Below are 14,700 nucleotides of genomic sequence, written 5' to 3' on the forward strand. Positions count from 1 at the left end.
TGTTCTTATGCTTGGAAATTTAGAAAAGTCTACTGAAAGACTGTAAAAGCTTATGCTAGTTGCAGTTGATTATAAAGTCCTACTGGTTTATGTGACATAAATTGGAGGTTATTCCAATGTTAATGTGGATTAACACTAAAGTAGCAGAAATCAGAATTTGATCTTGTGCGTTCGGATAACATAATTTGACTAATTTGTCATTTCCTGACTTTTTAACTCCATCTCTGACAGCACCCAGTAAAGTTCTTTGGAGTATGTGTGGTTCAGACTTAAATGTAGTGGTGACTATAAAGCCTGTAATTTCTTTTGCAGAATAGTTGTGATTAGGCCTTTTGATGTCATTTCCAGGTTGTTACCTACTGCCTGGGTGCTATTAACCAAAGAACCAAGAGAAAAAAAGTTTAAACATTTGCTGTAGTTTTCCATTTCTAGTGTTCTCTCACAATTGCTGTGGTATGCCACAGAGTTTGGTTTACTCTAAGGGGTCTCTGTATCTGAATAGGGCATTGAGGCGCAAAGATGAAACAAATCAGTAAAACCCATTTTACCCCTTTTCAGTGGTGTCAATACCCACCAAATGGGTGGGTGCCAGCTTGCTCTATTAAACTATATTTGTGAAGGGCATCCCACAGTGCTCCTGTTGAGAAGTTGCAGAGCTGGAAAGAACATAGTCCATTCATCCAAGACTATGTTAAACAGTCGCTCTATTCACTAGAAGTCATTACACATCTTTGTGGGATCCAATATTGGTTTTAATTATCTGGCTGGTTTTATTTTTTTGGTAGAATTTAGACTTCATGAAAATTGGTTCTGACAGAACTCTGTAGCAAGTCCTCTCTTTCTGCTAAAGGGAGAGCTTCCAGGATTTGGTCTGACACATCTGTAGAAAGGCCTGAGGATAAAGTTCGACTCCAGTCCGTTACAAAACCTTTCTAGCCAGATTTTGGCCCCTGTATGTACTGTAGGAATTTTGCTTATTAGGCATCTTATTTTGAGAAGGATTTTTCAGTGTGAAATCATCTGAAAAAATATACTTCAAATATTTGGGTAGAGCATCGCTGATGAGTAAGCTATCATCACAGAGAAATGTAAACCTCGGGTTTTATCTTAAAATATATATTAGCATTTCTTGCCGCTTATTCCATCAAGTTGAAATTGCTTTGTTTTGTGTGTTTCTCTTTTTTCTTTCTTTTTTCTTTCTTTTTTCCCCTACTCAGACCGTTTTACTGAAATAGGAGTATGTCATCTTTGGTTTATGTGTGTAGTTGGACTTTGGAGCGGACTCAACATAAATCAGATTTTTAATCCTCAGGGAGGATTCCCTTGCCCTCCATTATCTTGCTATAAACAGCACTATGACCACAATCGCCTGTAACTCTGAACAGGAGAAGTTAGTAAGCTAGATTATGAAGATGGTGATGATTTTTAAAGACTAGTGGCATGTGCTTGGTTCATTAGACTGGATGGATTTTAAGAAGGAAGTTTTAAACTTCTACTTTATATGTATTTGAAAGTTGCTCTCCAAAGATGAGCAACTCTCTTTTCTAGTGTTTTAAGTTTAATATATGTATGTGGGCAGTCTTTAATGTACAAAGTTGGGCAACTTTTCAGAGCAGTTAAACTAAAAATGGACAATGTAACAAGAAAAAGGTATCAGAGAGTTCTAGTGTCTTCCCATATAAAATAATCTTTTAAGCCTGTAATGTACCCTTTAGTACCTTGACAAATAGTTAAAAATGAAGAGCCTACTTGACCAAAATGGCAAATGCTTTTTCTGTACATTATTAGAAATGTGTTATAAAAATCTGCTAGTATGATAATCTTTGGATAGGAAAAGGAATGAGGGGAGGAAAAATCAAAATAGTTGTTTTTGTACGTACTTTTCTGCACAAAATTATTTTTGCAATTTTCCACATGTCTGGAGAAGCAATGCAGCCTATGAAACTTGGGCTTAACGTTAAGCTTCACTTCCAATTTGTGAGCTTAGGACAATGCAAATATTTGTTAAGTTTGAAGTGGGGTGGGGAAACTTGTCACTGCATTACACTATTAGATCTTCTGTTGTTTGGTTTTCCTTGCGCTGTGTTCTCTGTTGGTCATTTTAAACGTCCAAATACTTTGTTCTCAATTGTGGCTGAGCTGCAGGAGGAGCAGAAAGGTGACCACTCAGTGGTGATCATGAGGCTTGCTGTCAGCTTGCGTCTCAGGGGAGCGCAACTGGTGTGCGTCGCAACACTAGTTTTATGCGTCGGTCTTCAGTTGGGGCCGAAGCGGGAGAGGAAGAGATTTTTCCTGAGAGAGGAGAATTTTAGGTGGACGCAATTCCGCAGCTGATGGTATTTTATGTTGAGGAGCCTGGGTTTGGCAGCTCTATTGATAAGAGAATGAAAGATAGGGTGACCTTGACCACTGTCTGAGTTGATCGTTGCTCTGAAAAATACTAATGTGACCGATGATAGCTGGGTTTGGGGTTGTTCTTTTTTTTAATAAGGACAAGTTCTAAAGCTAGTGTAAGGTTTGAATTCTTCTCCGTGCATATGCATGCATCAAATTGTTTCCACTAAGTGGAAACAATAACACCTGGTGGTGGATTTAAAATAACACCTTCCAGTTAAACTTGTGCAACTTTGAGCGTAGGCCAGAGTTTATGAAGGTTTTTTGGGTGCATAAATAAACAGCTAGAGGAAAGAAACTTAGAGAAAGTAACATGCTACTGTTCTTTATCTCCCCCAAAAAGGATAAAGAGGAGAGCGTCTGCATGTTCCTGAGCATCCTTTTTAATGTTCACTGACTAAAAATGAAAATCGAAGTGCCACATAAAAACCCCTACAGGCCTTAAATTTAGAGTGCATATATTTCAGAGACAACGGTAGGTGTTTAGGCATAATTCCGTACAATCTCACGAACTTTTTGAAACTATTGTGTCCAAAAATTGATGTGAATGGAAAAACTGTATAGAAAAAGAGTTACTGATCTTTCTTTCTCCAGAAAGTTTGCCCTGTGCTGGAAAGAACAGGAAAGTGGATGGTTGTTGGACTGATGTATGACTGGTAAAGCTCTAATCTATACTGGTATAGGATGTGTGCCTTGTTTCTCAGACAATGGCTTAAAATGTGCATGTTTTGGAAAGACTTCATGAATATTCAGTTGGTGGCTTGTCAAAGGAGAGTAGTTTCATGTCCATCCTATTAATCTAGTTGAGAGACGTTTCTGCTTTGACTACTGCATTCTTAAGCCTTAAAACATTTGTCCTTTTCTTTAGAGATAATTGCACTGTTGTGAGTTGTTGTATGGTGAAATGGTAAAAATTATTTATGTTTTATTTTTTCAAAGGAAAGTGGGGAAGAGAAATAGTGTAAGGCCATGTTCTACTGTGGAACAGTAAATCTAATAAGGCCTGCTGGGCCCACTTTTATCATCTAAAATAGATTTGAAAAGGGCAGCAGAGGTTCCAGCTATGAATTCTGGCCATGTTTCAGAAGCTGGTATTATGTTTATGTATTTAAAAAAAATAAGTAAATCATGAGTCATTGCTAGACTACTGCCTGACGTGAAGAATATTTGTAAAGAACTGCAGTGCGTATCAGGTAAATACTAAATATCTTGAAGTCTCAGATGAACAGAATAACGTGTGGTATGCTCTAATAGGGAGAGCAGCTAGCTTGTGAGCCAGCTGTGAGAGAAGCACAAAGGATTTTCTGGTTTAGGAATTTGTTTTATTTATTTATTTTTTTTCGGTAAAGGTTTTTTATAGCTCTACTGTGCTGAAGAAGCTCAGGGAAAAGACAAAGGCAGGAGCTGTTCTTCTACCTTTATTTTTACCTGCTATCTCCTGAGAAGAAACTGGCAGTGTCCAGTTGTTCAGTATCAGAAGATGCTCAGTACTCTCTTTCTCTCTTTCAGTACTTTCTCTTTCTCCCTTTCAGCGTTTTTTTTTAACCTGCATCTGAATAATCAAACAGTGCAGTTAGTCCGAATTAGGGTTTCAGATTTCACATAGTCCCTTTTTCGGTGCATGTTATATAAGGCTGAAGATTAAATTGACAGGGAATGAGGGGCAGCGAGGGTTGACATTAAGGCAAGATTCTTTCTGCATACGAGGACATACACAGAAATGAAAAGGTTTACAGTATGGAGGAAGAGACAGAAAAGTTGCAGTCTTTACTGTTACGTCTTGAAATACTTATGTTCCGGGAGGAAATGACTTTTCAGGCCATCTCAACCTTCTTGTAACCAAAACGTTATGAACCTGTAGTTCCTTAGTTTTCAAAGCTCTTTTAGTAAGAGAATCAACGCATGCAGCATACTTCAATGTAGTTACGGCAGCGCCCAATGGTATTGCGTTGTAAATAACTTATGTCAGGGTACTCTTCCTTCTTCAGAATGGCACCATCAATCTTGAGTCCCAAAGTTACTGAAGCCTAGAAACCTGCAGTTAATGGGCTACTGAATCCTAACCTAGTGGTAGAAGTCCTCAAGCCACAACTATTAGAATTGTGCCTGGAAGTCATTTTTACTAATTTGCCTCGTTAGATGCTTTTTTTTTTTTTTTTTTCTCCATTGCATTCTGCAAATTTATGTTATTGTAAAAGATCCTTCCAAAGACATTCCAGAGTTTAGAAAATCTAGAAAGTCTGTATCTCCTTATACTGTGATATTAGACTATAACCTTTCTCTGTGGTTTTGTTGTTTTCTGTTTTGTTTTGTTTCTTTGTGTCTTTGGTTTTGTTAGCAGTTGAAAGCATGTGAGGGCATAGTATAGTCCTCTCACTCGTGTGAATTTCCAGGCTGCTGAGATTAAATTCAGGAAAGTATCATCCAACCAGTAGTGTTTTATGACTAAAGTTGCTTACAGCCCTGTTACTTGCAGTTCTTGTTTGTTCTGTCACTAAATGTAAGGAGCCCATGGAATTACTGTTACTGGACCATAGCAGTCCAAAATCTACAGATATTGCTGTGCATTTATAGCTTCTCCTGAGGCCCCATGCTAACTGCATAACCAATTAATAACTTTCACTAGCTGTTATATGAGACAGAAATAATGGCAAAAACATACTGATACTGTCTTCCATATGCGAGCTTTGAGCTTGTTGTGGTCAATCTTTCTATATAGTCAGAAGAGGAGCATACTATGGGCAGAAGTTTCCTAGGCGCTAGTTTACTCCAGCTTTATTTCCCTTTTATTTCCCTAGGTTTTTCTTTCATTAGTTTAAAATATGATTTGAATGTAGGTGTTTTTCTTCAAGCTGTTTGAAGTGTATAGTCCTATTCTCAGAGTTCAGCTAGCAACTCAGGTTCCTGTATATATCAAGAGAGTTGGACCTTGTGTTTCCCAGCTGAAATCAGCTGAGTTGTTGGCTGTTCCTTCGAGATTCACCTAAGAAAATTTTTTCTTAAGAGAAATTGAAAGCTGCAACTTGAAACTGGGAGGATGCACAGAGATTGGTCTCCTGCAGATGTCCCTAGCTGATATGCAATATATCTCTTTTTGAAGTGGCATGGATATAATTTTACAGCTTGCTGGACTTGGTAGATAAATTCCACTTTCACAACTGTTGAGAAGGAATGAATTTTAATACATAACATGTAAGGTATAATTGCTGCCAGAAATCTACAAAAATGATAAATAGTTCCCTTGAGTTTATAATTAAACTTTTAAATGAATGAGTTTTCACGTACTGATGCTGATTAGTTAAGACATTTCTATGTACTTGGTAGTTTTGCGCTTCCTTTTTTTTTTTCCCCTCTCTCTTTCAAGACAGACTATATCTACATTGTAGTCTGGGAGCAAGTATGAGATATGTTGTAGATATGACAAACTGTATCATTTCCTTGCTCTTTGACTGCGCACCTGCCAAACCACCTGTAAGGAGTTTGGAGGTGTATGCTCAGGAATAGGCTCAGCTGCTGAGTATATTCTGGGGATGTGAAGCTGTTTGTGCTCTGAAAAGTAGGCTCTGGCAGTGTTTTCCGGCTCGTTGTCTATAAAGGTAGCATATAATCTCATAAGCATCCTTGGGAAGGCCCATTAAGATGAACTGTACAAGCACTCTTGGGGGCCTTTCTATTGCTATTTATGGAAAAGGAGTAAATGACAAATATTCCAAAAGGATCTTGAGGAAAAACAATGAAGAATGTCCAAATAGAGACTTACTAGTCCATCATTGCCTATCTATCTTATGTAAGTCAGGGTTGGGCAATAGCTTCCTTTGTACACATTTGGGAGTTCTCCTTTTGCTAAAAAATATGTTCTCTACTTCAAATGCTGATGTTCATTTTCAGCATATGGGGATCATTAGCAATATTCAAGCTGGACATATGGCTTAATGCGTTAAATCACTTTAGAATGTTGCATCTGTTTTTTTACCCTGGTGTTAACACCTGGATCAGTTTAGCACTAGTGCAGAATTTAGGACATGTATAGCTGTTAATTTTAAAAACATCTGGTTTTTTTTTTTTTGTGTGTATGCATGTGTATGTGCATGTGTGAACTGCTGGATCTCCTGCATTATTTGAATTTGATGAGAAAGTCTTACTGGTGCTCAAGATGTGCACTGACCTAGGCAAGTAAGAATTTTATAGCAGAAGGCAAAGGGATTCTTTTGAGTAGGCAAGCAAGCATTTTGCCATTAGAGCTCTTGTCTTTCTTCAGACTTCCACTTTTAAAGTATTGATAGCTGACTGTGATTCTCTTTTTCTCCTCTCAAACCGATCCATTTGTGGTACACTGAATAAGACATCCCACTCTCCTGGGATGTGTGAAATGGGCAGGCATTAAAAATTGAAGAAAGCAAGTTCCCTGACCAAGTTTGCAAACCTTATCTGAGGCTGCTTGAAAGTAAAAATGCCAATTCTGCTGGAGCTTTGAAAAATGACTTTCCCTTGTGACCTGCTGCCTTTTAGTGAGAGCAGAGTTTACAGCTCTTTTTAAGAGTGATGAGTGCAGTTGGAGAGTTTCTCTTGTCATGCCCATTAGCAAGATTGGACTAATCTTCGGATGTAACCTGAAGGTAAACTGTGAGTGAAAGAGAAGGAGAAGACAGGGCTAATAAGGCATTTTGTAGTTTCCTTTATCCCAGAGTCTTTCTTGAAGCCAGCAATTAATATTATTTTCTATCTGTGGAGAACCTGGATTGCTGTGAGTGCAGGAGGCATTATAAAGAATATGTCAGCGCTGCCTTCCAGGGTGTTAAGAACTGCTCTTAAAATTGCTGTTGAAGGCAACTACTAAGCATCAATAGTGTAGCAGAATTAACTGCTTGATAATTTAGTAATTAAAGAAAAATGCTTTTATTAGTACCTCTATGAATTGATTTTTTTTAGGAAAATAAATTAATACATTTGATGCTAATCAGGGATACAGAGTTGTTAGGATGGGAGTCAGCACAGATACCTTGATTTATCTTGGGAGCTTAGTCCAGCACTGAGGACCTTTAGATGTTGCAGTTTTCCTTGCTCCCCAAAGACTTTCAAGAAGCAATTCTTAGAAGCCTTTTTTGGCCCATACAGCAATTTTCTGCAATGAAGTTTTTTTTTTTGAGCTTGTTTTTTGCTGCTTTCCTCAGCTGCTTTTCTTTCCGTGTCCCTGAATGTGCTGGCACAGATACGGTCAGGAGCTGCTGCTCCCGCTTGAGAGGCGGGGTAGGAAATCTGCTGCACTCTGCTTGTCCAAAGGCAAATCAGCCCGAGTGGGATAGGAGCCGCCGCCAGCATGCTGGGTGGCTGCCGAGGTGGTGCCTTGTCCCCAGGTAATGGTCAGGTTAGCTGGCAGGCGTGTTGGCTGGGGAACAGCTTGTTAGGTGAAGCTGAAATCCTGAGGTACCCTGTCACTTAACTGTGCTGTTCGGAGGACTCCAGTAAACCTCAGTGCGGTTGGGAATCAGGTCATCCAGTCACATGGTGCCTTTTTATGAGTTTGATTCCAGTATTTTGACACCTTCTTAACCTGGAAGTGTTAAGATGCTAGCTGGGACCTGGAGCCCGCGCTCTTTTCCCATGAAGCGAGAACAGAAAGTTGCTAACAATTAAGTAGTATTGGCTTTTATACTTTCATTAAATACGAAGTTCATATTTCTCTCCCTTTCCCTGAGACAAACATCCCATTGCTTGTCCTACTGATTGGTGCTGTTAGATAGCCAAGCTGGGGATGCAAATCAGTGGGCACCGTTCAGCTGGTTACTCATGGGCTGGACTCAGCCCACAGACCCCTTCTGCCGGGCTCACCCAGGTGATGTCCATGGCGATGTCATCGGGCAGTGTTGCTGACACTTTTCCACTCTTGAGAGTGAAATGACATAGAGCTGCCTGGCTCTGATATCACAGGTGTTTGTATGAAAAACTGTATTTCTACATCCTTTTGTGCAGGGAAATCTAACGTTGGCCAAGTCTGGTTTTTATTAAATTTTCTAATGCGAAACAGAGGAGTAGCTGAACGTTAACAAGCAGCCTATGTGAGACTGTTTCTTAGCTGCAGGACATCTAGCTACATGTCTCTTGCATTAGAATTTTTCTAATATTCCAGAAAACTAACAAAACTTTTTTTTTTACCTTCAAATATTTAGCAATAAAAATATATATTATATATATTGAAAGAGTTTTAACTTTATTTCAAATCTTGATTCACAGAGAGTACAACATTCGATACGACTGGACAATTAAGTAAGCTAGAACCAGCAGTTTCTGTATTTTTCGTGCTGACTGACAGGCATTAGAATCTGTTATCTTCACATGCATGAGAAACGGCTTAAATTTCAGAAGCGTCAGCTGAATTCTGTGCCTAAACACTGGGTAATCAATACTGTATCTTCAAGGTTTGCACATGAATATTTCTCCATGTGAACAGAACCAAACAGGAAAGGATCAGGGCTACATCAAGTTCATTGCTAAGGCTGTAAATAAAATTTGACTGCATTTATGCCTTCAGAATGTACAATAGGTTTCCTTACGGTTTTGAGGAAAGCAGTTGACTTCTGGTGGGGGAGAGACCAAGTGAGAGAATATGTGCTGCATGAAAATGATATGCCTGTTAGCTGTTCACTTGTAACGGAGGGAAAGGCGGTTGGTCTCTTCTCTTAAGAAGAGTAGCAGTGTAATGGGGAGTTGTTTTCTACGTGTGTACTGATAGCTACAGTTATTTTTATTTTTTAAAGTGGTTGCATAGCTTCAAGTATTGGACATGGCTACGTTTGCAAAAGAGTATAATAAAACAATTTCCTGGGAATAACGTGTATACCATCTAGTCTCTTAGTAGCAGGACGTTCTGCCTCGGGGAGGGCAGTTGCAGTGGCAGTGTTATTGCCACTTATTTCCTTAGTATTTCTGCCTAAGAAAAAAACCGCTTTTGCAGTTCAAGGTTTCAGCTCTAAATTACTACATCTAATAGGCATTCTTAGCTATGCTTACCGTTTGGAGTTTGTGGTCTTAACAATTTGTGTTTTTCCCAGAGAAAGGGCTCTTTCTGGCATAACACCTGCTTTATTCTTGCTGAAATCCTAATTTTCTTGTAGCGGTTCTGAGAGCGATACTACGAACTGAAATCACAAACAGAGGGCTTAAATGTCAGGAAAGGACTACACTGGAGGACAAGATAAATAATACGAGAACAAAGATCTTGTTTTCTTGCAATGTTCTTTTTGTGGCTGTACTAAAATGAGAAAAATGTGTGGGGCTGGGAAAACAAATATAAGCAACCTGGTCCACTGCATAAGCAGAACTCCAAAATGAACATTTTCAAGTATTCTAGAAGGCATCGTCAGATCTTTAAAGGATTTAAGCTGACCTGTTCGTAACCTCCCATATGCACAGAGACAAAAGGACATGCCGAGAGGAAGCGTGTCTGACAGCATTACAGCAGTGTGCTTTGGACAATGGAAATGCTGAGCTGTGTGGTATTTAGAGTATTTGCACGAAGATCCTGTGACATAGCATGTCAGCATTTGAGCGTTATGCCTGAAATTAATGACACAAACATTGGAATGTAGATACAGAATCCAAAGGATTTGTTTTATTGGGGGCAAGAATGGGGGTGCAGCCTCGAAGTATGAATTTGACTGGTGGGTTTCAAACGCTAGTCTGAGTTTCACACCGTTTTTCCTCCTCCTCTGAATTGAAGAATTGTTAATTATGCAAAGATTTTCTTTTCCTTTTTTTTGGGGGGGGGGGGGGAGACAGAAAGAAGGAAGGAGTAAAGAATTAGATATAAATCTTCTCTTTTACTTGTTTCATATTTTTAATGGTAGAGTCTTGAGCTGGTTAGACTTCTAAATAATACCCTGGTTAAAAAAAAACGCTGAGTGAATTAAGCTCAGTAATTATTACTCTTAAATATAATGTTGGCTATGAAGGCAAGTTGTTAATTAAATTCTGGTCATCTTTTAGAGCTATGCAGGTCTCTCACCTTCTCCCACAGCATGAATTTTAAATGCAAATGATTGGATTTGTACAATAAACTATTTCACAAACATTATAGTGGACAGCTTTTCCCTGTGCTGAATTAGACATGGAAATTACTAACGGCTGGCACCCAGTCCGTGCCAGGGTAGTTGGAAACAAACTGCCTGAAAACTGCAGCATTTTTTTTTCACCAATAAAGCTGACACAGAATGGAATTCATAAGCTAATACAACCTAAAAATGTTTTTTCTCAATTGTAAATGTAAGAAATGCAAAGAGAAGGTGTCTTTTAATCTGTAAAATATTCTGTCTGCATTTTACAAGATGTTAGTGGAGGATGTTGTCTGTCAAAATACGTATGAGAAAGTTGTGGGAGTGCCCCACGCAGCACCGGAGATTTGCATGCTCCTGCTGACTTTCTGTATTTATTGTTCATCCGTGTCAGTGAGATTCCTTCCAACATCTAAATTAAAATTTCAGTATAAAAGGGCATTTGGGGTTTTAGTTCTGAATTACTGGAAGATCAGTTTTTTTCAACAATAATGTTTGTCAGGTTTTCATATTTCTTTTACATTTTAATTATAACTCATCAAATCTTAGCCGATTACTCATGAGTTAGACTCAGATGAATGTCACTGAAGGGTGTTTTAATTTAATGAAACCAGCATAACATCTGTTTCTAATGTTTTAAAAGCCAATTTATATGGAAATTTGCTTTAGACAAAAGTCAATAACGCAGACTCTTCTAATACCTCCTGTGAAAAATTCAAAACTTGAATTAAAACAGTATCAAAACAATGTCGTTCTTTCTTCTTGTAGCAATGTGATTGCATTTTAACTACCTTTCATTTGTATCCTTTTTCTTCAGTTGAAATGAAGTTTTTGTTTGCTTTTCACAGTCGAGCTATCAAGACAAACCAGGATCTTCTGCCAGAGACGCCGTGGACCCATATATTCTACAACGACTTTTGGGGGACTCTTCTCACTCACAGCGGAAGCCACAAGTCATACAGACCGCTCTGCACACTCTCCTTCCGCATTAACCATGCCCTCGGGGGCATGGACCCGTGGGGCTACCACCTGGTGAATGTCCTGCTCCACGCTGCAGTCACAGGCCTTTTCACAAACTTCTCCAGGATCCTGTTCGGGGACGGATACTGGACCTTGATAGCTGGCCTGCTGTTTGCGTCTCATCCGATCCATACCGAGGCGGTAGCGGGGATCGTAGGGAGGGCAGACGTGGGAGCCTGCCTCTTTTTTCTGCTTTCCCTGATGTGTTACGTGAAGCACTGCGCCACGAGAAGTTCCTCAGCAAGTACTTGGGGCTGGATCTTGGGGACGGGACTGTGCGCTGGGTGCAGCATGCTGTGGAAGGAGCAAGGAGTGACTGTGCTGGCAATTTCGGCGGTGTATGACATCTTCGTATTTCATCGGCTGAAAATGCATCAAATCATTCCTGCTTTATGCAAGGTGAGTCTCCTTTTCTTTCCCATAAACTGTTTGTACAGCACCAATCACTATTAAACAGGTGCTAAATGAGTTTTCAAGTGCACAATAATTCTTAGCAGTTTAGTCAACTCTGAAAAATAAGCACAGATGTCTAATACTGAAAGTATGTTTAAAGCAGTTTAGTAAAGGGTTTTTACATTTTGTTTAAACAATGTGCTATTACCCGTTGCTCTTGTTTTACGCTGGGGATGTATTTCTTTCAATTACTTTCTTTGCTTCCAGCGGCTCCCTCCTCATTCTGTTTGCCGCCAAGCACTAGATAGCTGCCTGCCCTTTGCAAAGAATTCATTCATGCTCTTATCCTCTTGTATCTTGCAAACTCAGCTTAGTGCGGTCGGGCATGCAAGTGCAGCAGCTGATAGCATCTGCAGGCTCCCAGAGGCAGAGAGAGAGCTCTTATTGTTCTGGTTTCATAGAGGTGCACAGGACCTGAGTGCAAGTTTTTAGCATATAATTTTTTTCTCCCCCTAGTAGGAGCTCTGACTCAGATGTATTACTACCTTACCAAAAGAACTTCTTGCCCAGGAACAAAAAAGTGAACCAACTCACTAACCAAACCTTGCCCCTGCCCAAAACGATGGCCCTCCCTTACATGCAGATCTCATGAATTGTAGGAGTATGCAGAAACCCCAGCTGAAATCAAGACTTAATTGCTTTGGTTGCTGTACAAACGAGTAAGCTGATAATGTGTCATTTTATTTTCAGTGGAATGGTTTTCTGTCAGAAAAATGCTGACTTAGAAAAGGAGAATGCTTCATGGGTCCACACCAATGTTGTCACATTTTTCAGTGAGACATTAGCAAGAAAAGCAATAAGACAAAATAAGAATTTTCAACCTAATTCAATCAGTGATTTTAACATTTGCCTTTCCTGGAAATTTTGATTCGTCAATCTAATTCAAGTCAAAAAGAGATTCTGTATTTTGGTGAAGAGATGATTTGTGCTTGTACGGTATAAAATACATAGCTGTAATATACAGCAAAAATAGGAAAGTCAAAAAAGCAAGTATATCTCTGGTAGTTCCCTGGCAAACTGCTGTGACATGTTGATTTGGTTATCATGCCCTTTTTTGACAAAACTGGGCATATTAAAGGAAATAATCACTTCAAATTTACACATATGTATTTGGATATGTAAGACCTCTTTTGAATGCCGATACAGTATGTTAAATCATGCACCTAATGCTGAGCAAGAACAAACAGTAAACTAATTATGTGGAAAAAAAAACATGCATACGTAACAAATAGTGTTATTCTGAAAAATATACGCTGAGATTTTGCAAAGTGCCTCAAGGAGTTTGATTTATAACTCAAATGTTACCCTATGCTAGCGAATGAATGAGTGCTAAAACATTTCATTCATGTTGTGCATGTTAAATTCTGAATTCTTTGTATATGACTTCATATCAAATCTAAATTAATGTTCCTCATTGTCTTTCCTCACTGCAGTGTGCTTTTGAAGACCAAGATAAAATTTTGGAACTAGAAAGGTTGTTATATATATATGTATATTTAACAAAATGCTCAATTTGTCAAAAGGAAAACTTCTGCAGAAATTTCTGAGAGTTTTCAGGAGGAAATCTTTTTTGACTTTTTTTTCTTCTTCTTCAGGGTCAGGGTAAAATTGGTCCAGGAGAGACTTAAGTGACAAAGGTGGAATCCAAGTTTCCGTATCCTAATTTTTTAAACATAGTCTCTCTCTTCCCAGGTCTTAGGACTCCAAATTAGATCTAAACTCCTGGCTTTGTTTTTTTTCCCATACAGGAAATCTGACGCAGGACAGCAAACTACTGTCAATACCGTAATTTTTTTCATCTATAATAATAGAAATAATTCTGAATTTTGTAGATTAGAAAACTTTGAGGAGATTAGACACTAGCTGGAGAGAATGTTATAGGTAGGGACTAAAATAAAGTCCCTTGTTTACTGTATAAACAATACAAATATTTTGCTTGATATGCCAGAAAGGTATTTGCTAGTTCTCTGACCTGCTAAGGTACCTTTTCCTTGTACATCTTCTCAGTCTGAGTGCTGCTAATCAAGTACCACCTCGATGCTAGGGAAGCTTCTCTTCAGTCGCGTACAGGGGTGAGGAGCTAAGCTGGGTGCCTCATTTATAAAGTAACTTCAGTAAGGCTCATTTTGCACTTTCTGAAGCTTGACAGAAATCATTCACAAATGGCAAAAGTGTTTATAAGCATTTTATCAGCATTCATTGACCTTATATGTTATGGTAAGTGTTTCTCTTTGAGGACTTGTCTGTACTTTTGTACTCCAGCGTTGCATGGGCTCTGCCTTCAGCCAACGTTGCCGTTCTCTGCTCCCGAGCACGCTATGGGAAGTAAGAGTGAAATGCAAACGCTCCGTAACAAATAGTCACCATGAGTGAAATGAATAAATAATTAAAAGCAAAATGACTTAAACAGAAACAAAGGTATCACTTTAAAAGCAAATTAAAGCAAATGCTTCAGCCTTCTGGAAAGCTTTATTCTGTATGATGAGAACAGTTTAGGGCAATAAAAACATCATTGCGGTTTACCTTTAAAAAAAAAAAAGACATTGATAACAGTTATTTTAGTGCATCACCATCTTAAGCAGTATAATCAGAAGCACTTTCTTGCTGCTTTATATTTCCTTTGGTGTTTGAATTTTACCTTTCACATAAAATACTGCTCAGGGAAGGATCAAGTTAGTGAGATTGTATCTGGCCTGCTCCATCAAAAAAATGGAAAATATTTTGGAGGGATGCTATTTACCTGACATAGCTGGATATTTTGAGAATGGTCAATGCACTTGGAGTA

General features: G+C 38.8%; 1 protein-coding gene across 1 annotated transcript in view; it reads left to right on the top strand.

Moving 5' to 3' along the window:
* Nucleotides 1-14,700, top strand: part of TMTC2 (transmembrane O-mannosyltransferase targeting cadherins 2) — a 256,213-nt gene that overhangs the window by 94,198 nt on the left and 147,315 nt on the right. The window contains exon 2 of the mRNA XM_068936498.1: nucleotides 11,291-11,861. Within this exon, the coding sequence (XP_068792599.1) occupies nucleotides 11,291-11,861 (571 nt within the window). The remainder of the gene's footprint in view (nucleotides 1-11,290; nucleotides 11,862-14,700) is intronic.

The sequence above is a fragment of the Struthio camelus genome, chromosome 1 (genome assembly GCF_040807025.1).
Source record: "Struthio camelus isolate bStrCam1 chromosome 1, bStrCam1.hap1, whole genome shotgun sequence".
Taxonomy (NCBI): Eukaryota; Metazoa; Chordata; class Aves; order Struthioniformes; family Struthionidae; genus Struthio; species Struthio camelus.